The following is a 26396-nucleotide window of genomic DNA, read 5'->3' on the forward strand; positions in this document are numbered from 1 at the left end:
AGCCAAGAACACAAGTGAAATTCGTTCTCTCGTGACCTGTGGTTCTCAACGTGATGGACGATTCACCTTTCTTGTTAACAGTCCTAGTGAGAGGCAGGTCGAACGTCAAAGGCACTTCATCCATATTTATGATCTGCTCCGGTCCGATGGAATATTCCTTGATCTTTCTTTGTGTGAATTCGCCGAAGTTTGTAATTTTCTCCTGGTAGTCGGGAGGGAGTTGCTGACACACAGTCGTCCGCGCCCTGACGGACAGTCCCTTTCGTCTCATAAATCTGAGACACCAGGATGGTCCACCTCTAAAATGTTCAATTTTCATTTCGGTGGCGACTGTTTTGGCCTTCAGTCGGATCTGAACGGTGGACACACCTCGGCCGTCTGCTCTCTGTGTCAACACCCTGATGCCAAGGTTACGTGCTGCTGCTCGATTTCCTTCTTTCCTTCTTCTTCTCGCCGCCATCGTCGTAACACAGCCAGTTCTCCATCTTTTGAAGCATGATGTTAGATTATATATAAAATAATCGAAAAAACAAGCAGCAAAGCAATGCACATAAAATGTGCTGATGAAGCTGTGTAACCTGTAAAATCCATCGATTTTGGAGGTCACCGAGTGGCCGTTTGCTTACCGTAATTACCATATGTAAGGGGTCACGCACAGAGGGGATTGTCGGGAAAGAGATGGCTGTTTGAGGAAGCTCCCATTTACCGTATTACCGTAACATTTCAACAAAACAACATAACACAACACCACCTTTGTTTATTTTTACAGTGCACACAGTGTCCGCGGTGTGGTGAAAAGAGGGCAAGAGAGGAAATTAAAACAGAAGTGGATTTATAGTTAGAAAGAGTGCTAAAAAAGAGAGATTTTATTTGTATTTTTTTTTTTTTTTCTGAAAAAATCCATAGATAAGCCGCACCGTTATATAAGCCGCAGGGCCAAAAAACGGGGAAAAAGCCGCGGCTTATAGTCCGGAATTTACGGTAGATAGATAGATAGATAGATAGATAGATAGATAGATAGATAGACAGATAGATAGATAAATAGATAGATAGAAAGATAGATAGTCTCTATCAGAATCCACAGAAACAGTCTTGTCTTTAGTATTCTCCCATATCTTTATATATCCATTGTGTTGTGCAGGCAGTGTAAGATCGATCACAGCAAGAAGAACAGGTTTAAATGGAAGTGAAATTGACAGAGAAACAGGGCGAGCTCTTCTGCGTGGTCTGTAGCTAAACATATTCTGCGTGGTCTGTAGCTAAACATGTTAGTTATGATAGAGAAACAGGGCGAGCTCTCCTGCGTGGTCTGTAGCTAAACATGTTAGTTATGATAGAGAAACAGGGCGAGCTCTTCTGCGTGGTCTGTAGCTAAACATGTTAGTTATGATAGAGAAACAGGGCGAGCTCTTCTGCGTGGTCTGTAGCTAAACATGTTAGTTATGATAGAGAAACAGGGCGAGCTCTTCTGCGTGGTCTGTAGCTAAACATGTTAGTTATGATAGAGAAACAGGGCGAGCTCTCCTGCGTGGTCTGTAGCTAAACATGTTAGTTATGATAGAGAAACAGGGCGAGCTCTTCTGCGTGGTCTGTAGCTAAACATGTTAGTTATGATAGAGAAACAGGGCGAGCTCTTCTGCGTGGTCTGTAGCTAAACATGTTAGTTATGATAGAGAAACAGGGCGAGCTCTTCTGCGTGGTCTGTAGCTAAACATGTTAGTTATGATAGAGAAACAGGGCGAGCTCTTCTGCGTGGTCTGTAGCTAAACATGTTAGTTATGATAGAGAAACAGGGCGAGCTCTTCTGCGTGGTCTGTAGCTAAACATGTTAGTTATGATAGAGAAACAGGGCGAGCTCTTCTGCGTGGTCTGTAGCTAAACATGTTAGTTATGATAGAGAAACAGGGCGAGCTCTTCTGCGTGGTCTGTAGCTAAACATGTTAGTTATGACAGAGAAACAGGGCGAGCTCTTCTGCGTGGTCTGTAGCTAAACATGTTAGTTATGACAGAGAAACAGGGCGAGCTCTTCTGCGTGGTCTGTAGCTAAACATGTTAGTTATGACAGAGAAACAGGGCGAGCTCTTCTGCGTGGTCTGTAGCTAAACATGTTAGTTATGACAGAGAAACAGGGCGAGCTCTCCTGCGTGGTCTGTAGCTAAACATGTTAGTTATGATAGAGAAACAGGGCGAGCTCTTCTGCGTGGTCTGTAGCTAAACATGTTAGTTATGATAGAGAAACAGGGCGAGCTCTCCTGCGTGGTCTGTAGCTAAACATGTTAGTTATGACAGAGAAACAGGGCGAGCTCTTCTGCGTGGTCTGTAGCTAAACATGTTAGTTATGATAGAGAAACAGGGCGAGCTCTTCTGCGTGGTCTGTAGCTAAACATGTTAGTTATGACAGAGAAACAGGGTGAGCTCTCCTGCGTGGTCTGTAGCTAAACATGTTAGTTATGATTTGGCTTCACTTTCCCCAGACACAGTCTGGAGATTGAAAACATTCAGGGAGGCCATGCAGCACGGCTGCTTTGAACCAAATGAAATTGAAAGTGTAACAGAGTGAGTGAGTCAAACACCATATATGAATTAGATGCAGGCCTCTCTTTGCTTCAGCGGTACAGGAAATTGAAAAATGTCCAGAAATGTCAGGTAATTTCATTGATAATTGACCTATGCTAAGCCACTGAAGACAGCAGTGCACGGCCGATGGTAATGGGTCTATAACACACAGTAACACACAGTAACACAGTAACACACAGTAACACGCAGTAACACACAGTAACACAGTAACACACAGTAACACACAGTAACACAGTAACACACAATAACACACAGTAACACAGTAACACACAGTAACACGCAGTAACACACAGTAACACAGTAACACACAGTAACATGCAGTAACACACAGTAACACACAGTAACACACAGTAACACACAGTAACACAGTAACACACAGTAACATGCAGTAACACACAGTAACACACAGTAACACACAGTAACACGCAGTAACACACAGTAACACACAGTAACACACAGTAACACAGTAACACACAGTAACACACAGTAACACAGTAACACACAGTAACACACAGTAACACAGTAACACACAGTAACACACAGTAACACACAGTAACACACAGTAACACACAGTAACACACAGTAACACACAGTAACACAGTAACACACAGTACCACACAGTAACACACAGTAACACAGTAACACACAGAAACACAGTAACACACAGTAACACACAGTAACACGCAGTAATACGCAGTAACACACAGTAACACACAGTAACACACAGTAACACACAGTAACACGCAGTAACACGCAGTAACACACAGTAACACAGTAACACACAGTAACACACAGTAACACAGTAACACACAGTAACACACAGTAACACACAGTAACACACAGTAACACACAGTAACACACAGTAACACACAGTAACACAGTAACACACAGTAACACACAGTAACACACAGTAACACACAGTAACACAGTAACACGCAGTAACACGCAGTAACACGCAGTAACACGCAGTAACACGCAGTAACACACAGTAACACGCAGTAACACGCAGTAACACGCAGTAACACGCAGTAACACGCAGTAACATGCAGTAACACACAGTAACACACAGTAACACAGTAACACACAGTAACACACAGTAACACACAGTAACACACAGTAACACAGTAACACACAGTAACACACAGTAACACAGTAACACACAGTAACACGCAGTAACACGCAGTAACACGCAGTAACACGCAGTAACACACAGTAACACGCAGTAACACGCAGTAACACACAGTAACACACAGTAACACACAGTAACATGCAGTAACACAGTAACACACAGTAACACACAGTAACACACAGTAACACACAGTAACACACACAGTAACACACAGTAACACACAGTAACACACAGTAACACAGTAACACACAGTAACACACAGTAACACACAGTAACACAGTAACACACAGTAACACACAGTAACACAGTAACACGCAGTAACACGCAGTAACACGCAGTAACACGCAGTAACACGCAGTAACACACAGTAACACACAGTAACACACACAGTAACACAGTAACACACAGTAACACGCAGTAACACACAGTAACACACAGTAACACACAGTAACACACAGTAACACACAGTAACACACAGTAACACACAGTAACACGCAGTAACACACAGTAACACACAGTAACACACAGTAACACACAGTAACACACAGTAACACACAGTAACACACAGTAACACACAGTAACACACACAGTAACACACAGTAACACGCAGTAACACGCAGTAACACGCAGTAACACGCAGTAACACACAGTAACACACAGTAACACAGTAACACACAGTAACACACAGTAACACACAGTAACACACAGTAACACAGTAACACACAGTAACACACAGTAACACACAGTAACACAGTAACACACAGTAACACACAGTAACACAGTAACACAGTAACACACAGTAACACACAGTAACACACAGTAACACACAGTAACACAGTAACACACAGTAACACGCAGTAACACGCAGTAACACGCAGTAACACGCAGTAACACGCAGTAACACAGTAACACACAGTAACACACAGTAACACACAGTAACACGCAGTAACACGCAGTAACACACAGTAACACACAGTAACACAGTAACACACAGTAACACACAGTAACACACAGTAACACACAGTAACACACAGTAACACAGTAACACACAGTAACACACAGTAACACACAGTAACACAGTAACACACAGTAACACACAGTACCACACAGTAACACGCAGTAACACGCAGTAACACGCAGTAACACGCAGTAACACACAGTAACACACAGTAACACAGTAACACACAGTAACACACAGTAACACACAGTAACACGCAGTAACACGCAGTAACACACAGTAACACAGTAACACACAGTAACACACAGAAACACAGTAACACACAGTAACACACAGTAACACAGTAACACACAGTAACACACAGTAACACACAGTAACACAGTAACACACAGTAACACGCAGTAACACACAGTAACACGCAGTAACACACAGTAACACGCAGTAACACACAGTAACACAGTAACACACAGTAACACACAGAAACACAGTAACACACAGTAACACACAGTAACACAGTAACACACAGTAACACACAGTAACACACAGTAACACAGTAACACACAGTAACACACAGAAACACAGTAACACACAGTAACACACAGTAACACAGTAACACACAGTAACACGCAGTAACACACAGTAACACACAGTAACACGCAGTAACACACAGTAACACAGTAACACACAGTAACACACAGTAACACAGTAACACACAGTAACACGCAGTAACACACACAGTAACACACAGTAACACGCAGTAACACACAGTAACACGCAGTAACACGCAGTAACACGCAGTAACACGCAGTAACACGCAGTAACACACAGTAACACACAGTAACACACAGTAACACAGTAACACACAGTAACACACAGTAACACACAGTAACACGCAGTAACACGCAGTAACACACAGTAACACAGTAACACACAGTAACACAGTAACACACAGTAACACACAGTAACACAGTAACACACAGTAACACGCAGTAACACACAGTAACACACAGTAACACAGTAACACACAGTAACACACAGTAACACACAGTAACACACAGTAACACAGTAACACACAGTAACACACAGTAACACAGTAACACACAGTAACACACAGTAACACGCAGTAACACACAGTAACACACAGTAACACAGTAACACACAGTAACACACAGTAACACACAGTAACACAGTAACACAGTAACACACAGTAACACGGGGCTGAACAGCATCAGATGACTCTTTTGGCTACAGTGACTGGATTAGGGCTGTGCAATAAAATCGATACGGCAATATATCGCGATACTTTTTCCCCAATACTGTATCGATATTTCAGAAAAATATCGTGATATATCGCCATATCGATTTTCTTTGCACAGCCGTGTGTTCAGTGACACAATAAGAATACTTTTTATTTCAGTGCGTTCAGTAAGACACTCAACACTCGGTAGTTTTGACTCAATTTATCCACTAAGTTATCAATATAAAGTGATGTACATATTATTACACTACCTGGGTGTGTTGTATTTTTTGTTCTATTTTTTAATTGTCAGTAAATTATGTCGAGTATTGCAATATATCGTAATATGTATTGTATCGCAATTTATCGTGATACAATCGTATCGCGACCCATGTATCGTGAGGTCCTTGACAATACCCAGCCCTAGACTGGATGCAGTTATACACATTTTCCAGCTTCTTTAATGTTCCTGTGGATTTGAACATGCTTTCATCAGAGACACATTTATTATGTGACTTATTTCAATAATAGGCCGTGTTCACCGCCATTCATCTCCAAACAATATATTATGAAACATTTCTGAGATGGCAAACTCCTAAAGTAACATGGTCCATGGAGATGTGTGTGAGATGTGTGTGGATGGTGCATTTTTATATAAATATATATATTTTTATATGCAGTCTACGGCTGCAAATAAGATGTCTGATTGTAGCACATGGGACAAGTTAGCAATGAAGCCTTTCTGTGAGAAGGCCTTTCTGTCAGAGAGCCACGCCCCAAACTCATTTGATTGGTCGCCGCGCAACTGCTTCTTCCTGAAAACGTGTGGCAAGTAGCTCAGGAGGTAGAGCGGGTAGTCCACTAATCGCTTTGGATAAAAGAGGTCGGTGGTTCGATTCCCGGCTCCTCCAGTCTGCATGTTTCGAAGTGTCCTTGGGCGAGACACTGAACCCCAAATTGCTCCCGTTGGTGTGTGCCAGCACCCTGCGTTGTAACCTGCTGCCATCGGTGTGTGAATGGGTGAATGTACCTACTGATTGTAAAGCGCTTTGGATAAAAGCGCTATATAAATGCAGGCCATTTACCATTTACCATTTTACCATAAAAAAGATGTGGTTAAGATTAGGGTTTTCTCATCTAACCGTGACCAGACCCAAACCCTAACCACATTGTTGTACTTGCCTAAACCTAATGTCTAACCCTCATGTTTTATTAAACAAATGTGTGTGGTTCGACCGGGAATCGAACCGCAGTCCTCAGATTGGAAGGCAAGCACCTTACCCATTAAGCAAACAGGACCACAGCACCACACACATCCTGAGCTGCCCGTAACCCTGATCTTACCCACGTTTTTACTTGCCGCACGTTTTCAGGAAGACCGAGTTGGGGGCGTGGCTTTCTCACAGAAAAGCTTCAGGACTAACTTGTGCCGTGTGCCTGATGCTGTAGAAGTCAACACTTTTCTAATGAGTTGATGGTCTCAAACGCTCGTTTCAAGACGCTAAAGCAGACCATGTTTTGGGGGCGTTTTGTCCAGTGATTGTGCAGCTCGCCGACCGTGGACCAATAGCAAAAATAAACCATTAAATCATAAAAAAGAAAAAGGAAAAAGGCGACTGTCACAATGCAAAACTCGAGGCTACAAAACGGGGATCCACAAGGCAATGGGTGACGACGGCTTTGAGCATGTTGTGAGTTCAGTTCATCCTTACAGATGAGCCCGTACTTTTCATTCTGTGACAGCAGAGAGACAGAATGATGGACCAAGACTCACGGCTGGGACACACCAGAAGCATCTCACGGAAGCGTTGAGCAGGAGCCTGACCATTCACACCAGAAGCACTCTGTTTTGCTCCGCGCCTCGCTCTGTTCTGCCCTGCGCCTAACTAGCATTGACTTCACTATCCTGCCGTGGGACACTATCATGCCGTGGGACACTATCATGCCGTGGGACACTATCCTGCCGTGGGACATTATCCTGCCGTGGGACACTATCCTGCCGTGGGACACTATCCTGCCATAAGACACTATCCTGCCGTGGGACACTATCCTGCCGTGGGACACTATCCTGCCGTGGGACACTATCCTGCCGTGGGACACTATCCTGCCGTGGGACACTATCCTGCCGTGGGACACTATCCTGCCGTAAGACACTATCCTGCCGTGGGACACTATCCTACCGTGGGACACTATCATGCCGTAAGACACTATCCTACCGTGGGACACTATCATGCCGTGGGACACTATCCTGCCGTAAGACACTATCCTGCCGTGGGACACTATCCTACCGTGGGACACTATCATGCCGTGCGACACTATCCTTCCGTGGGACACTATCCTGCCATGGGACACTATCCTACTGTGGGACACTATCCTGCCGTGGGACACTATCCTACTGTGGGACACTATCCTGCCGTGGGACACTATCCTACCGTGGGACACTATCCTGCAGTGGGACACTATCCTACCGTGGGACACTATCCTGCAGTGGGCCACTATCCTACTGTGGGACACTATCCTGCCGTGGGACACTATCCTGCCGTGGGACACTATCCTACCGTGGGACACTATCCTGCCGTGGGACACTATCCTGCCGTGGGACACTATCCTGCCGTAAGACACTATCCTGCTGTGGGACACTATCCTGCCGTAAGACACTATCCTGCCGTGGGACACTATCCTACCGTGGGACACTATCATGCCGTGCGACACTATCCTTCCGTGGGACACTATCCTGCCGTAAGACACTATCCTACCGTGGGACATTATCCTACCGTGGGACACTATCCTACCGTGGGACACTATCCTGCAGTGGGACACTATCCTGCCGTGGGACACTTTCCTGCAGTGGGACACTATCCTGCCGTGGGACACTATCCTGCCGTGGGACACTATCCTGCCGTGGGACACTATCCTGCCGTGGGACACTATCCTACCGTGGGACACTATCCTACTGTGCGATGTCGGTACCAGCAGCACCATGCTTTACCTCCGTTCCCAAATTCACTTGTTTCTGCAGTCATAATCCTATCTTGACGTTAGCCACCCTCTTTTGGAAGTCACGCGTGTGTGTCTGTGTGTGTGTGTGTGTGTGTGTGTGTGTGTGTGTGTCTGTGTGTGTGTGTGTGTGTGTGTCTGTGTGTGTGTGTGTGTGTGTGTGTGTGTGTGTGTGTGTGTGTGTGTGTGTATGTGTGTGTGTGTGTGTGTGTGTGTGTGTATGTGTGTGTGTGTGTGTGTGTGTGTGTGTGTGTGTGTATGTGTGTATGTGTGTGTGGGGGTGTGTGTGTTTGTGTTTGTTTCTATGCGGCTTTGAGGAAGGCAACACTGTAGATGCGGAGCGCCAGCTGCTAGCCATTAGCATACAGGTCGTTGTAGCTCTTGTAGCTCAGCTGACAGGAGTCTCGAGACACACACACACAGCAACAACACACACACACACACACACACACACACACACACACACACACACACACACGCTTTCCACGAACACAGACACGTTATCACTGCACGGTGAAAGGTGTTTAGGACACATTATCACAACAAAACAACATAGAATGGGAGTGCCGAGTAGCTTCACAGCTTGTGTAATGTTAGTTGGGCTGCTCTGCCTTCAGAGTAAAGGCATAAATTGTGTCACTTTCGAGAAAATAAAATCTGTTTTGAGCTGTGCAGGGCAATAAATGGCACGAAAAGTATAGTACGGTAATAGTATAAACACATCACACACACACACACACACACACACACACACACACACACACACACACACACGGCCATTTTAACAGACTTGCTCGCAAACTTTCTTGCCACAGGGTGGCGCAAATGAGCTTGTTAAATTGACTAGACGGCCTCTGTATGTACTGTATGCCACCGCTCTGATATTCCTAGAAGCGGGGTGTTATACACAGAGATGGGAAAAGTACAAAAAGAACAAAAAGCCCCAAAAATCATCTAAAAAAAATAATAAACATGCCTCCTTTGCCTTTCTGCAGCTCCAGTCAGACATGGACCGGGGCGACGGCACGGTGAAGTACGTCCTCTCTGGCGAGGGGGCCGGCTCTCTCTTTGTCATCGATGAGAACAACGGCGACCTGCACGCCACGCGCCGCCTGGACCGTGAGGAGAAGGCTTTTTATACCCTCAGGGCCACTGTAGTCAACAAGCGCACGGGTTACAAGCTGGAGCCAGAGACCGAATTCATCGTCAAACTTCACGACATCAACGATAACGAGCCTCAGTTCAGCAAGGAGGTTTACACCGGCAGCGTACCAGAGAGGTCCGACATCGGTAAGTACGGCTTTTAGTGCTTTCTCATTTGAGAGGAGAGCTGCATGTCTGAGTGAACTGAGAGGAGAGCTGGATGACTGAGTGAATTGAGAGGAGAGCTGGATGACTGAGTGAATTGAGAGGAGAGCTGGATGACTGAGTGAACTGAGAGGAGAGCTGGATGACTGAGTGAGAGGAGAGCTGCATGACTGAGTGAATTTAGAGGAGAGCTGGATGACTGAGTGAATTGAGAGGAGAGCTGGATGACTGAGTGAACTGAGAGGAGAGCTGGATGACTGAGTGAGAGGAGAGCTGCATGACTGAGTGAGAGGAGAGCTGCATGACTGAGTGAATTTAGAGGAGAGCTGGATGACTGAGTGAGAGGAGAGCTGCATGACTGAGTGAATTTAGAGGAGAGCTGCATGACTGAGTGAGAGGAGAGCTGGATGACAGTGAATTGAGAGGAGAGCTGGATGAGTGAGTGAACTGAGAGGAGAGCTGGATGAGTGAGTGAATTGAGAGGAGAGCTGCATGACTGAGTGAATTGAGAGGAGAGCTGGATGAGTGAGTGAATTGAGAGGAGAGCTGGATGAGTTAGTGAATTGAGAGGAGAGCTGGATGAGTGAGTGAATTGAGAGGAGAGCTGCATGACTGAGTGAGAGGAGAGCTGCATGACTGAGTGAATTAAGAGGAGAGCTGGATGACTGAGTGAATTAAGAGGAGAGCTGCATGACTCAGTGAATTAAGAGGAGAGCTGAATGACTGAGTGAATTGAGAGGAGAGCTGGATGACTGAGTGAATTGAGAGGAGAGCTGGATGACTGAGTGAATTGAGAGGAGAGCTGGATGACTGAGTGAATTTAGAGGAGAGCTGCATGACTCAGTGAATTAAGAGGAGAGCTGAATGACTGAGTGAATTGAGAGGAGAGCTGGATGACTGAGTGAATTGAGAGGAGAGCTGGATGACTGAGTGAATTAAGAGGAGAGCTGGATGACTGAGTTAATTGAGAGGAGAGCTGGATGACTGAGTGAATTAAGAGGAGAGCTGGATGACTGAGTGAATTAAGAGGAGAGCTGCATGACTCAGTGAATTGAGAGGAGAGCTGGATGACTGAGTGAATTGAGAGGAGAGCTGGATGACTGAGTGAATTGAGAGGAGAGCTGGATGACTGAGTGAATTTAGAGGAGAGCTGCATGACTCAGTGAATTGAGAGGAGAGCTGGATGACTGAGTGAATTGAGAGGAGAGCTGGATGACTGAGTGAACTGAGAGGAGAGCTGGATGACTGAGTGAGAGGAGAGCTGCATGACTGAGTGAGAGGAGAGCTGCATGACTGAGTGAATTTAGAGGAGAGCTGGATGACTGAGTGAGAGGAGAGCTGCATGACTGAGTGAATTTAGAGGAGAGCTGCATGACTGAGTGAGAGGAGAGCTGGATGACTGAGTGAATTGAGAGGAGAGCTGGATGAGTGAGTGAACTGAGAGGAGAGCTGGATGAGTGAGTGAATTGAGAGGAGAGCTGCATGACTGAGTGAATTGAGAGGAGAGCTGGATGAGTGAGTGAATTGAGAGGAGAGCTGGATGAGTTAGTGAATTGAGAGGAGAGCTGGATGAGTGAGTGAATTGAGAGGAGAGCTGCATGACTGAGTGAGAGGAGAGCTGCATGACTGAGTGAATTAAGAGGAGAGCTGGATGACTGAGTGAATTAAGAGGAGAGCTGCATGACTCAGTGAATTAAGAGGAGAGCTGAATGACTGAGTGAATTGAGAGGAGAGCTGGATGACTGAGTGAATTGGGAGGAGAGCTGGATGACTGAGTGAATTGAGAGGAGAGCTGGATGACTGAGTGAATTTAGAGGAGAGCTGCATGACTCAGTGAATTAAGAGGAGAGCTGAATGACTGAGTGAATTGAGAGGAGAGCTGGATGACTGAGTGAATTGAGAGGAGAGCTGGATGACTGAGTGAATTAAGAGGAGAGCTGGATGACTGAGTTAATTGAGAGGAGAGCTGGATGACTGAGTGAATTAAGAGGAGAGCTGGATGACTGAGTGAATTAAGAGGAGAGCTGCATGACTCAGTGAATTGAGAGGAGAGCTGGATGACTGAGTGAATTGAGAGGAGAGCTGGATGACTGAGTGAATTGAGAGGAGAGCTGGATGACTGAGTGAATTTAGAGGAGAGCTGCATGACTCAGTGAATTAAGAGGAGAGCTGAATGACTGAGTGAATTGAGAGGAGAGCTGGATGACTCAGTGAATTAAGAGGAGAGCTGCATGACTCAGTGAATTAAGAGGAGAGCTGCATGACTCAGTGAATTAAGAGGAGAGCTGGATGACTGAGTGAATTGAGAGGAGAGCTGAATGACTGAGTGAATTGAGAGGAGAGCTGGATGACTGAGTGAATTGAGAGGAGAGCTGGATGACTGAGTGAATTGAGAGGAGAGCTGGATGACTGAGTGAATTTAGAGGAGAGCTGCATGACTCAGTGAATTAAGAGGAGAGCTGAATGACTGAGTGAATTGAGAGGAGAGCTGGATGACTGAGTGAATTGAGAGGAGAGCTGGATGACTGAGTGAATTAAGAGGAGAGCTGGATGACTGAGTTAATTGAGAGGAGAGCTGGATGACTGAGTGAATTAAGAGGAGAGCTGGATGACTGAGTGAATTAAGAGGAGAGCTGCATGACTCAGTGAATTGAGAGGAGAGCTGGATGACTGAGTGAATTGAGAGGAGAGCTGGATGACTGAGTGAATTGAGAGGAGAGCTGGATGACTGAGTGAATTTAGAGGAGAGCTGCATGACTCAGTGAATTAAGAGGAGAGCTGAATGACTGAGTGAATTGAGAGGAGAGCTGGATGACTCAGTGAATTAAGAGGAGAGCTGCATGACTCAGTGAATTAAGAGGAGAGCTGCATGACTCAGTGAATTAAGAGGAGAGCTGGATGACTGAGTGAATTGAGAGGAGAGCTGAATGAGTGAGTGAATTAAGAGGAGAGCTGCATGACTCAGTGAATTGAGAGGAGAGCTGAATGAGTGAGTGAATTAAGAGGAGAGCTGCATGACTCAGTGAATTGAGAGGAGAGCTGGATGACTGAGTGAATTGAGAGGAGAGCTGAATGACTGAAGCCCTTTTCCCACATGCGCTTTGTACCGCAAAATGACCGGTACGTGGTCTAATGCCTGCATGTGAGAAAGGCACCGTGCCGGTATAAGCGCGACCCCCGTCGTCCCCGACATTTCACCACTTTCGACCCAGTCAGAAGACCGGTATGCTCTTAAGGAGACGCAAGTGGAAACGGTTCCAGTCATTTTCCGCGACAGCGGTCCTTCAATCATGGGCGAGGAGTAGCCTACACACGTTGCTTAATGTTCCAGCGGGCATAATCTAATCATTCGCGCACATTAAAGCAAACTGGCGAAATGATCTTGTGATAGCCTAATAAGAGCAGTATGTCAGCTTGCTGATTTCCGAAGGCAACCCCGGACACATCAAACAAAGCCAGTCTGTAAAAAGTGCTTCAACGCAACGCAGGTGAACGGATAAACATCGAACCAGCAACTATTTCTCTCAGACACGGATCCCAACTTCTTCAAAGTGCATCAACTAATCATTCGCGCACATCAAAGCAAACTACTTCCACGGATTTCGCTTGTGCATTTGCTGTGTCATTCGCTGTGTCTGTCCGTGGCTGCTGCTCTTGAGCAGAGAGGGGAGGGGGAAATCGGCTGTGTTGATTATGCTGGCGGCTTGACGCTGCTCTTAAGTCAAACGAGTGTGATTTATTGTGTGACAACTGACAAGCGAACTTATTTCGAGTTTTGCCGACCCCCCAAATAAGCTCCCCCCTCCCCCCGCCCCCCCAACATACAGGAAAATTCGCTGATAGATTCCCACATGCGCGAGCCGAAGTGTGAAGGGAAATGTCCGATATTGACTTACAGGTAATTTTCCGGTACGCATGTGGGAAAAGGGCTTGAATGAATAGACCCTTCTCACGGGGGCCATTTTGTGTCGAGAAGCCAGGGTAAACACAGGTGCAAGCAAAACACTAATGAGGGTTTCCAAATTTCAATCATGGAAGTTGGAAACCCTCATTAGTGTTTTGCTTGCACCTGTGTTTACCCTGGCTTCTCGACACAAAATGGCCCCCGTGAGAAGGGTCTATTGAGAGGAGAGCTGGATGACTGAGTGAATTAAGAGGAGAGCTGGATGAGTGAGTGAATTGAGAGAAGAGCTGAATGACTGAGTGAATTAAGAGGAGAGCTGAATGACTGAGTGAATTTAGAGGAGAGCTGGATGACTGAGTGAATTGAGAGGAGAGCTGGATGAGTGAGTGAATTGAGAGGAGAGCTGGATGAGTGAGTGAATTGAGAGAAGAGCTGAATGACTGAGTGAATTAAGAGGAGAGCTGAATGACTGAGTGAATTTAGAGGAGAGCTGGATGACTGAGTGAATTGAGAGGAGAGCTGGATGAGTGAGTGAATTGAGAGGAGAGCTGGATGAGTGAGTGAATTGAGAGGAGAGCTGGATGACTGAGTGAATTTAGAGGAGAGCTGGATGAGTGAGTGAATTGAGAGGAGAGCTGGATGACTGACTGAGAGGAGAGCTGGATGAGTGAGTGAATTGAGAGGAGAGCTGGATGACTGAGTGAATTTAGAGGAGAGCTGGATGACTGAGTGAATTTAGAGGAGAGCTGGATGACTGAGTGAATTGAGAGGAGAGCTGAATGACTGGGTGAATTTAGAGGAGAGCTGGATGAGTGAGTGAATTTAGAGGAGAGCTGGATGACTGAGTGAATTTAGAGGAGAGCTGAATGACTGAGTGAATTAAGAGGAGAGCTGGATGACTGAGTGAATTTAGAGGAGAGCTGGATGACTGAGTGAATTTAGAGGAGAGCTGGATGACTGAGTGAATTGAGAGGAGAGCTGGATGACTGAGTGAATTGAGAGGAGAGCTGAATGACTGAGTGAATTTAGAGGAGAGCTGGATGACTGAGTGAATTGAGAGGAGAGCTGGATGACTGAGTGAATTTAGAGGAGAGCTGGATGACTGAGTGAATTGAGAGGAGAGCTGGATGAGTGAGTGAATTGAGAGGAGAGCTGGATGAGTGAGTGAATTGAGAGGAGAGCTGGATGACTGAGTGAATTGAGAGGAGAGCTGGATGAGTGAGTGAATTGAGAGGAGAGCTGGATGACTGACTGAGAGGAGAGCTGGATGAGTGAGTGAATTGAGAGGAGAGCTGAATGACTGAGTGAATTTAGAGGAGAGCTGGATGACTGAGTGAATTTAGAGGAGAGCTGGATGACTGAGTGAATTTAGAGGAGAGCTGGATGACTGAGTGAATTGAGAGGAGAGCTGAATGACTGAGTGAATTTAGAGGAGAGCTGGATGAGTGAGTGAATTTAGAGGAGAGCTGGATGACTGAGTGAATTTAGAGGAGAGCTGAATGACTGAGTGAATTAAGAGGAGAGCTGGATGACTGAGTGAATTTAGAGGAGAGCTGGATGACTGAGTGAAATTAGAGGAGAGCTGGATGACTGAGTGAATTGAGAGGAGAGCTGGATGACTGAGTGAATTGAGAGGAGAGCTGAATGACTGAGTGAATTTATAGGAGAGCTGGATGACTGAGTGAATTGAGAGGAGAGCTGGATGACTGAGTGAATTTAGAGGAGAGCTGGATGACTGAGTGAATTGAGAGGAGAGCAGGATGACTGAGTGAATTGGGACTGATTTGATTGAATCCTCACCTCTTGTCCTCTGCCATAATATCTCTGCTTTTAAAATGCTATTTTGAAACGAACATTTCTGCCGATAGTGTGACGATTGTCAGGATTGTCTAAGCATCATCCTGTCAAGCCTGTTTAGGATCAATCGTACTGTTTTTTTTGTTTTTTTTAAGTAAAAAAAAAAATCATGTTTTACCTTAGTTGAAGTAGTTTAATTATTTTGCCCAGTGAATGTGTACATTTTGAAAAGCATTGTATTTATGTCTGCATCTGCCAGTGGGCCATCATGATAAGAGTAGGTATAATGTGTTCATTCCACTACAGGAGACTTGATGTTCTCAAGTCTAATGTATCATTCAACGGTTGTCATATCAAGGTACATTGTCAAGAGAACATCGTGCTGTATTGGACAGCATCACAAGATATGACACAATATGACCCGACTTTTTTGGTTTCCCAAGATGAATTGTCAAGAGTATAGTATAGTCTCTCACCCCTCTCTCTCTCTCTCTCTCTCTCTCTCTCTGTGTCTCTCTGTCTGTGTCTCTCTCTCTCTCTCTCTCTCTCTCTCTCTCTCTCTCTCTCTCTCTCTCTCTCTCTCTCTCTCTCTCTCTCTCTGTCTCTGTCTGTCTCTCTCTCTCTCTCTCTCTCTCTCTCTCTGTGTCTCTCCTAGGTACATCGGTAATCCAGGTGACGGCTACAGATGCTGATGACAGTATGTATGGGAACAGTGCCAAACTGGTGTACAGCATCAGCCAGGGACACCCCTACTTCTCTGTGGACCCCAACACAGGTGCGTGCCACAGAACCATCCTTTGAAGCATGATAGGCCAGTGTTGATTGAGAGTGTGGACCCCAAACCTAAAGATCTTAACATCGATATTCTAGACAGGGCAGATAATTAGAGTAAGCCCTCGTTCACACCATGGGCCCTATCTTCCCCCTGGCCTTAGGCGCTAAACTGGCGTTAAACGCAAAAAAACACGCTTTGCGCCTGACTCGAGAAGATAGCATCATGTTTTTAGGCCCCGAAATGCGCTTTACGCTGAAGAGGCGTGGCACAGTGCCAGAATAGGCCAGAATGGGCGTTTCAGCCTTAAATACCGGCCTAAAGCTATCTTCCCCTCTGGCGTTAATTTAGCGCTTAGCGCTTTTCAAAACCAGGCCTTTTTCAGTGCGCCGGGGATATAGCCAGTAACCTAGGCCTATACTGCAAAAGTTAACTGTTGAAAATTCGATGTCTGGTTTTGTCACGAGTGGCATACAGCTGAAGTCTCTCTCGCCATCAAGCAGACAGTGACGGAAGCATGTTTCTTTATGTGCGCCAAGGGGAAAATGACGGACTAAATTGGTGGGTACTGCTGTGCGTAATTGCACACGGCATTATTCAATCACTCTCTCTGCCGCTATCTCACTCTCTCTCCCCCCTCTGTCTCTCGCAATCCCTCTCTCCCTCTCTCTCACGTGTCAATTTCTGCCCCTATAGCGCACTGCAAGCATCAGATCTGAAATGTAGGCTACACCACATAATGACAGACAGAACCATCACTATTTTGGAAGAAATGCCAAAATATATATGTAGGCACTAGGCAGGCACAATGACCGATGAAAAAAAAGTTGTTATACCGTAGTTTTGAGCCCCTGTCATTCAGAGGCTGTTGCATCATCCTACCTGTGCAGTGGGGGAAAAGAAAAGGTAGCGAGAGAAAACGATATCATTCTGCCCAAACTTTCACCAATCTAATCTCATCATGACATCCAGGGATATTTTTCTAGCCGATAGAACATTAGAAGATTTAGGGGAAAAAAATCACTTTGATCTTGCTATAGTGTAGCGTATTTACATGCTTGCTGTATTTAAACTGCAGTGAGATTGGTTTGAGAAGCATAATAATATGGAATAATATATATGGAGACAGACAGGATAAAAGAGGGAGGGGGGGGGAGCTCAGAGCGCATTGGTCGGGCTTTTCTGACCGGACTGGATCGCTCAGTGGAATTGAAGGTTGAAAGGGAAGATTGTATTTCGTTTACTGCAGTTCTCCAATGAGCACGTTGTGAATAATTCTATGCTTAAAAGGCGTGGTTAAGTGGTTAACAGATGGGTTTAGCGCCGAGGGGAAAATATGGACTGCGCCTGACCACGCCCACTAAATAGCGCTGCGCCTGGCGTTAAACGCTATTTTACGGCCAGGGGGGAAGATAGGGCCCCATATGCCAAAGCCAGGCTGAAGCTATGCTGAAGCCATGCAGTTTCATTTGGGCGTCCTTGTTAAGAGGCACACCACGCCACGCTGAAGCCACGCTGAAGCCACACTGAAGCCGCGCTGAAGCCGCGCTGAAGTGATAGTTCAGGTTTCTGTCTTATTTTCCCAGCGTGCAGCGCGCTGAACAGACATGAAGTCAATGCAAGTTGTGGGCGGGGGAAGGCAGCGTCGGGGGAAGGCAGCGTTGAGCGAGGCGCTGAGGAAAAGAGAGTGCTTCTTGTGCGGGCGGTTTAGCGTGACACTCAGTGATAGAGAATGGAATTTCCACTCTTCTCCGCTAATGTGATAATTATAACAGCCCATCTAAACCAAATGAATTGAAGCCAGGAGTCCAGGAAGATGTCTTATGAAAGTATATTTATTACCATAACAACTGTGTTATAGGAGAGACTGAATCTCAATGTACCATCTGATCAATGTACAGAGTCCAAATATTCAGCCCATGACTCACAGTTTAACATATGCTTTATACTGTAAGGAGGAAGAGCAGAGAGGAGGGGTATGAACTTTGGAAATGTGTGTGCGTCGTGCAGGCTCCTGCCTGTATCAGTTGTTATGGAACACGACGCACTGACCAAGGTCTCAGCAAAAGGAGCAGTCCTATATGTGTGAGATGTCATGGGCCAGAGCAAAGGGGAGAAATCTCCTGCTTGATAAGCTAGTTATGTGTCTCTGCATAGTGATGTCTTATGACTAATGACTCATAGCATTAATTATGTGTATGCAATTATAGCTTATAGCTTATTGATTAGGAAATGGCATGGAACTTACATTTTTCTCTGACACTCAGCTTCTGTTCAGCGCAGCTTCAGCTCTGCTTCTGAAGAGCGTCCGTGCGAACCAAGGCTAAGAAGGCGGGCCCAAATTGCAGCCAGAGGTCACTTTAAATGTTGAGCATTTCAGTATCCAAAAATCCTTCAAGGTGAAGTCAGTCAACTGCAAACACTCATGTTTCCCAGCCAGGTGTATCTGTTAGAAATCAAAGGGCCCAAACACACACATTGCATTTAGTCGTCTAACAGTTGCCTGATATAAATACACTGATACAGGAAACCAGGATGTTTTGATGAAGTGATTCAACAAACACTGAGTGAATGGTAATATTTCCTTCCGTGAATACTGACATCATGATGAAGTGGATGATGTCACACTCTGACATCAGTAGTGAGTGAGGTCAGAGTCTCTGCATCTACTGTATTGACATCACAGTGATGATGAAGTCCTTATTTATAGGGGCTTTCGCGTGTCTTTGAAGAGGCGGATGGCAGTTGGGTAGAAACTGTCCACTGTATACCTGTTCGCTCTACACCAGGGGTTTTTAAAGTGTGGCAGAGTGAGACTCCCCTGACCTGAGAGAACACACACACACACACAGATATATATATATATATATATATATATATATATATATATATATATATATATATATATATATATATATATATATATATATATATATATATATATATATATACATATATATATATATATATATATATACAGTATATATATATACAGTAGGGTTAGGGTTATATATATATATATATATATATATATATATATATATATATATATATATATATATATATATATATATATATATATATATATATATATATATATATAATTTATTTATTTATTTATTGTTGTATGTTCCACTCAGGCATAACAATGTGTTGCAAAAATATTGTAAACATCTTTATATGAATCTGCTTCTTATATTAAAGTCTCAACACTGCATAAGTCCTTTACATGTACAAAATGTATCATTTTTATTATTATTAAAACCCGCACTCACACAGGTATGTTGAGCTGAAGGGGACGAGGACTTTTAGAGCCTTGTTGGAGAGGTGGGGGATACTGTCACCTGCAGAGCACACACTGTGTGGGCTGTGGCAGGGGAGCGTCCTCGGGAGCAAACGATGTAAATCCAAACGATAAATAATCAGGGTCACACTTCCTCAGCTGAAGTTAGCTACCAGAGGTTATTCTTTTCCTCCCTCATCTTCTGTTGTTTTTTCTTGGTCTCTCCTGAAGCTCTCTCGCGCTAGCCTGAGTAAACCCAGCCCCCAGTGACCTGCTCTCAGACAGACCCTGCGAGAGCAGGTCACGTGGGGGCTGGGTTTACCCAGGCTACTCTCGCGCCCCCAAGGGGATGTGCACCTCACATTTTGAAAACCGCTGCTCTAACACAGGCCACGAGACTCCTTAACACAGTGGTTCTCAAATGGGGGTCCGCGGACCCCCAGGGGTCCGTGGCACTTTGCCAGGGGGTCCGCGAAAAGTTTTCAAGTAAAAAAAAAAAAAATTTTTTTTTTTTTTTTTTTTTTTTTTTATTAAAAAATAAAATGCTACATGTTAATTATTCCTTCTCAAACTACTTCCTACATGGTGCTAGTCTATCAAAATATCTTGGCTGTCATTGATTGTGTTGCATAGTGGTTTTCTGTACTGTTGACAAATTGTGATATTGTAAGTCGCTTTGGACAAAACAAAAGTGTCTGCTAAATGACGTAATGTAAATGTAATGTAATTAAAAAAAAAAATATATATTTTTTTTTTTGCAAAATCTTCATAGTTCAACAAAAATAGTTTATGCTTTAAATCTAAAATGGTTCATGGATTACATTCTAATAACAAACCTATCAAATTAAAAGTCAAGCACGTTACCGTGGAAACAATTAAGCTTAGCCCAAAATCACAAATCAGAATGAGGGGGTCCCCGGTATATTTTCTATCTTGTAAGGGGTCCTTGGCTGAAAAACATTTGAGAACCTCTGCTTAACATATACAAATAGTGTAGTAGCCGTACTGTACCGCACTGTAGATGCTACCATTATGTATGACTAATGTTCAATAGTATGTTTAATTAGGTATACGCTATTTGCACCTAACAGAATGTTATCATGTTTAATTGTGTTTAAAGTATGTTCATGCCATTTGCACTATGGGCAGTGAATACGCCACTGTCTGTGGCGTGTCTTACTGCTGTATTGCTTGTTGCCTCTTGTTTTTTATTTATATATCTTTTATTTTTTGCACTATGTTGTAACGGAGCCTACAGCACAAGAATTTCACACGTGATACTTGTACTACGGAGTGACAATAAAAATCTTGAATCTTGAATCTAACACCAAGCCTATCAGAACAGACAAAGCCTACCTGACTGTACTAGGAGGGCCAGAGAAGCCAGATCCTAATGCTCTGGGGCAGCACGGCACTGAGCATGCCATGATGTGAGTGAGGAGTGGTGACCGTAGTGGTCTTTGTCCCCTTGTGTTTAATCATGGTTCCTGCCTGGCCAGGCATCAAGGAACATACTTGAGAAAGGAGCCAAAAGGAGCTGACAATGTGCCTGATTGTCAACGTTAGATAGATTAGCTGAGATCCTTTAATGAGCACACAGCCAGGCGGGTGCCTGGTTGAGGGCGACCAGGCACATGCAGAGGAAATGAAAGAATACCTCATTATAGACTGTAGCAGGGCTTCCTGTCTCCCCTTCTACCGGGGCGGCTGTAGCTCAGGAGGAAGAGCGGGTCGTCCACTAATCGCTTTGGATAAAAGAAGTCGGTCGTTCGATTCCCGCCTCCTCCAGTCTGCATGTCGAAGTGTCCTTGGGCGAGATACTGAACCCCAAATTGCTCCCGATGGGTGTGCCAGCACCCTCGCCATCGGTGTGTGAATGTCTGTGTGAATGGGTGAATGTACCTATACTGATTGTAGCGATAAAAGCGCTATATACTGTAAATGCAGGCCATTTACCATTCTACTCTTTCTAGCTCTATATCTCCTTTTCTCTCTGTGTCTGTCTCTCTTTTCCTCTCCACCTCTGACCACTGCCCCTGTTGTGTCGACGAGGAAACCCCAGGCAGTCCAGTGGCGCAGTGGATAAAGCTGTCGCCTTATCCCGGGAAGGTCCCGGGTTCGATCGCCGCTATTTGTGCGGTGGGCACGGTAATCGCCAGGGTCCGCCGCCGGTGCTGCTATGACCTCACCAGTAGGTCATCGTAACCGATGACGGCATGGACCACCTTCCCCACGTGACATCATGATGTCAAAACGATGTCAGGATGTCTGTCACACATGACATTATCCTTGGCACATGCCCAAGCGAGCCGACGATGTTACAGATGACATCATCAAATGATGTCAGATCTCCTCCGCGTCCTGTATTCTAGCAGACGACCCCCCGTGGCGAGCGCCAGCTAACAATAACAAATAACCTATACAGTGATCTTCCTACAGATCTTCTCAAAACAGCCGTATTGTCACACAGTATATATCGATATCGAAAAAATACTTGCTGATCATAATATTGTGATAGTGATTTAAACCGTATTGTCTAGCCCTGATTTCTATTTTCCATAAAAAAAAACATTGCTTAGAGCAGCTTTAACAATAAGGAATTAATAAATCCTGTGCAGATCCACCCCTGAGCCCTGCACATGTCCCACTGCACTGAGAAAAGCCTGTTCTAATATGTCCTAATATCAGATAAAAACACAACTAAGCCCAACCTTGTCCCCCTGATCCTGTGTGCTTTCTCTGTTGATACAAAAAAAGGAGTCAGCGATCCATTTAGATAATCAGTCGAGTATAATCTCCCCTCTCTGCTCATCTGTTTGTAACAAAAACACCAGTCAGGCCCACAGATTACTGCCTGTGGATTAACCAGCAACGAGACCCTGATCTCTGGAGGTGGACATGTAGTGGGCTGTCTGTCGCTCTGTGTGATCTCTGGAGGTGGACATGTAGTGGGCTGTCTGTCTCTCTGTGTGATCTCTGGAGGTGGACATGCAGTGGGCTGTCTGTCTCTCTGTGTGATCTCTGGAGGTGGACATGTAGTGGGCTGTCTGTCTCTCTGTGTGATCTCTGGAGGTGGACATGCAGTGGGCTGTCTGTCTCTCTCTGTGATCTCTGGAGGTGGACATGCAGTGGGCTGTCTGTCTCTCTCTGTGTGATCTCTGGAGGTGGACATGCAGTGGGCTGTCTGTCGCTTTGTGTGATCTCTGCAGGTGGACATGTAGTGGGCTGTCTGTCTCTCTGTGTGATCTCTGGAGGTGGACATGTAGTGGGCTGTCTGTCGCTCTGTGTGATCTCTGGAGGTGGACATGTAGTGGGCTGTCTGTCGCTCTCTCTGTGATCTCTGGAGGTGGACATGTAGTGGGCTGTCTGTCTCTCTGTGTGATCTCTGGAGGTGGACATGCAGTGGGCTGTCTGTCTCTCTCTCTGTGTGATCTCTGGAGGTGGACATGCAGTGGGCTGTCTGTCTCTCTGTGTGATCTCTGGAGGTGGACATGCAGTGGGCTGTCTGTCTCTCTCTCTCTGTGTGATCTCTGGAGGTGGACATGTAGTGGGCTGTCTGTCTCTCTGTGTGATCTCTGGAGGTGGACATGTAGTGGGCTGTCTGTCTCTCTGTGTGATCTCTGGAGGTGGACATGTAGTGGGCTGTCTGTCTCTCTCTGTGATCTCTGGAGGTGGACATGCAGTGGGCTGTCTGTCTCTCTCTCTGTGTGATCTCTGGAGGTGGACATGTAGTGGGCTGTCTGTCTGTCTCTCTGTGTGATCTCTGGAGGTGGACATGCAGTGGGCTGTCTGTCTCTCTCTCTGTGTGATCTCTGGAGGTGGACATGTAGTGGGCTGTCTGTCTCTCTCTCTGTGTGATCTCTGGAGGTGGACATGTAGTGGGCTGTCTGTCTGTCGCTCTGTGTGATCTCTGGAGGTGGACATGCAGTGGGCTGTCTGTCTCTCTCTGTGTGATCTCTGGAGGTGGACATGTAGTGGGCTGTCTGTCTCTCTCTCTGTGTGATCTCTGGAGGTGGACATGCAGTGGGCTGTCTGTCTCTCTGTGTGATCTCTGGAGGTGGACATGCAGTGGGCTGTCTGTCTCTCTCTGTGTGATCTCTGGAGGTGGACATGTAGTGGGCTGTCTGTCGCTCTGTGTGATCTCTGGAGGTGGACATGCAGTGGGCTGTCTGTCTCTCTCTCTGTGTGATCTCTGGAGGTGGACATGCAGTGGGCTGTCTGTCTCTCTCTCTGTGTGATCTCTGGAGGTGGACATGCAGTGGGCTGTCTGTCTCTCTGTGTGATCTCTGGAGGTGGACATGCAGTGGGCTGTCTGTCTCTCTGTGTGATCTCTGGAGGTGGACATGCAGTGGGCTGTCTGTCTCTCTGTGTGATCTCTGGAGGTGGACATGTAGTGGGCTGTCTGTCTCTCTGTGTGATCTCTGGAGGTGGACATGTAGTGGGCTGTCTGTCTCTCTCTCTGTGTGATCTCTGGAGGTGGACATGTAGTGGGCTGTCTGTCTCTCTCTCTGTGTGATCTCTGGAGGTGGACATGTAGTGGGCTGTCTGTCGCTCTGTGTGATCTCTGGAGGTGGACATGTAGTGGGCTGTCTGTCTCTCTGTGTGATCTCTGGAGGTGGACATGTAGTGGGCTGTCTGTCGCTCTGTGTGATCTCTGGAGGTGGACATGTAGTGGGCTGTCTGTCTCTCTGTGTGATCTCTGGAGGTGGACATGCAGTGGGCTGTCTGTCGCTCTGTGTGATCTCTGGAGGTGGACATGCAGTGGGCTGTCTGTCGCTCTGTGTGATCTCTGGAGGTGGACATGTAGTGGGCTGTCTGTCTCTCTGTGTGATCTCTGGAGGTGGACATGCAGTGGGCTGTCTGTCTCTCTCTCTGTGTGATCTCTGGAGGTGGACATGCAGTGGGCTGTCTGTCTCTCTCTGTGATCTCTGGAGGTGGACATGTAGTGGGCTGTCTGTCTCTCTCTGTGATCTCTGGAGGTGGACATGTAGTGGACTGTCTGTCGCTCTGTGTGATCTCTGGAGGTGGACATGCAGTGGGCTGTCTGTCTCTCTGTGTGATCTCTGGAGGTGGACATGCAGTGGGCTGTCTGTCTCTCTGTGTGATCTCTGGAGGTGGACATGTAGTGGGCTGTCTGTCTCTCTCTATGTGTGATCTCTGGAGGTGGACATGCAGTGGGCTGTCTGTCGCTCTGTGTGATCTCTGGAGGTGGACATGTAGTGGGCTGTCTGTCTCTCTCTGTGTGATCTCTGGAGGTGGACATGCAGTGGGCTGTCTGTCTCTCTCTCTGTGATCTCTGGAGGTGGACATGCAGTGGGCTGTCTGTCTCTCTCTGTGTGATCTCTGGAGGTGGACATGCAGTGGGCTGTCTGTCTCTCTCTCTGTGATCTCTGGAGGTGGACATGCAGTGGGCTGTCTGTCTCTCTGTGTGATCTCTGGAGGTGGACATGTAGTGGGCTGTCTGTCGCTCTGTGTGATCTCTGGAGGTGGACATGCAGTGGGCTGTCTGTCGCTCTGTGTGATCTCTGGAGGTGGACATGCAGTGGGCTGTCTGTCACTCTGTGTGCGCATTCAAGAGAGAGAGAGTGAGGAAAGAGAGATCTGAGGGAGACATGGCTGGAGAGAGAAATAGAGAATCCGCATCCAATTACAGAGGATCATGAAAGCAATATTTCACTTTGCTCAAACGAAGAGTCAACAGCTCATACTGTACTTGGCTGTGACGGAGACCTGTTATTTGCGCTGCCCATGACCTTTCATTTGGAGAACTCACTGGAAATGAATGTCTAATACGTTGTCAGGCCTATATGTACATACAGCAAAATAGACCATCTTTGGGATGAACATTCACTACATTCAGGTACAACATACCTTTGAAAAAAAAGAAAAGAAAAAACTTGGCTGCATGCCATTTCTCAGTATTGACAGCTGAGTGGTAAATATGATGGTTTAAAACAGAAAAATCCCTTAATTTTTTATATATATATATGCACAAAGGCATTTTGAGGAAATAATGTCCTGAGTTTATGCATGTTGATTGGCAAGATGGCACAAGAGGAGATCAACGTGGATAACACAGTGGGCTGATGGACCCACCTGGATGTCCCAAAATGGATGCTGGTGTGTTGTGGCGTTAAGGTGAAAACATATCAGATCCTGAACTCCAACGCTGTTGATCTTAAGCGTGAAGGTTGCTACTGTACTAATAGGCATGAGGTTGCTCTCTGTCTTTCAATGTGTGTAACTGGACTAGTTGTTACATGCTTACCAGGTGCGTCTTAAAAAAGAATGTATTGAAATCAAATCACCAATCAACTCACTACTGCAACCTACAACTACCGTTACTGCTGGCATACACTTACAGTAGCTATGGGCCTGCTACGCTAATGTTACATCCTCTACAAAGGATTAAGCTCACTAACAACAACAAACCC

At 45.8% G+C, this 26396-nt stretch overlaps 1 protein-coding gene across 1 annotated transcript in view; it reads left to right on the forward strand.

Annotated features, from left to right (window-relative positions):
* The window catches only part of LOC310792044 (cadherin-6-like), a gene marked incomplete at its 3' end in the record, with an annotated part of 106039 nt that overhangs the window by 26252 nt on the left and 53391 nt on the right, over positions 1-26396 (forward strand). Inside the window, exons 2-3 of the mRNA XM_083653739.1 lie at positions 9894-10188; positions 16563-16682. Coding sequence (XP_083509865.1) covers positions 9894-10188; positions 16563-16682 — 415 coding nt within the window. The remainder of the gene's footprint in view (positions 1-9893; positions 10189-16562; positions 16683-26396) is intronic.

Source organism: Poromitra crassiceps, assembly GCF_964638095.1.
Source record: "Poromitra crassiceps genome assembly, chromosome: 17".
Taxonomy (NCBI): Eukaryota; Metazoa; Chordata; class Actinopteri; order Beryciformes; family Melamphaidae; genus Poromitra; species Poromitra crassiceps.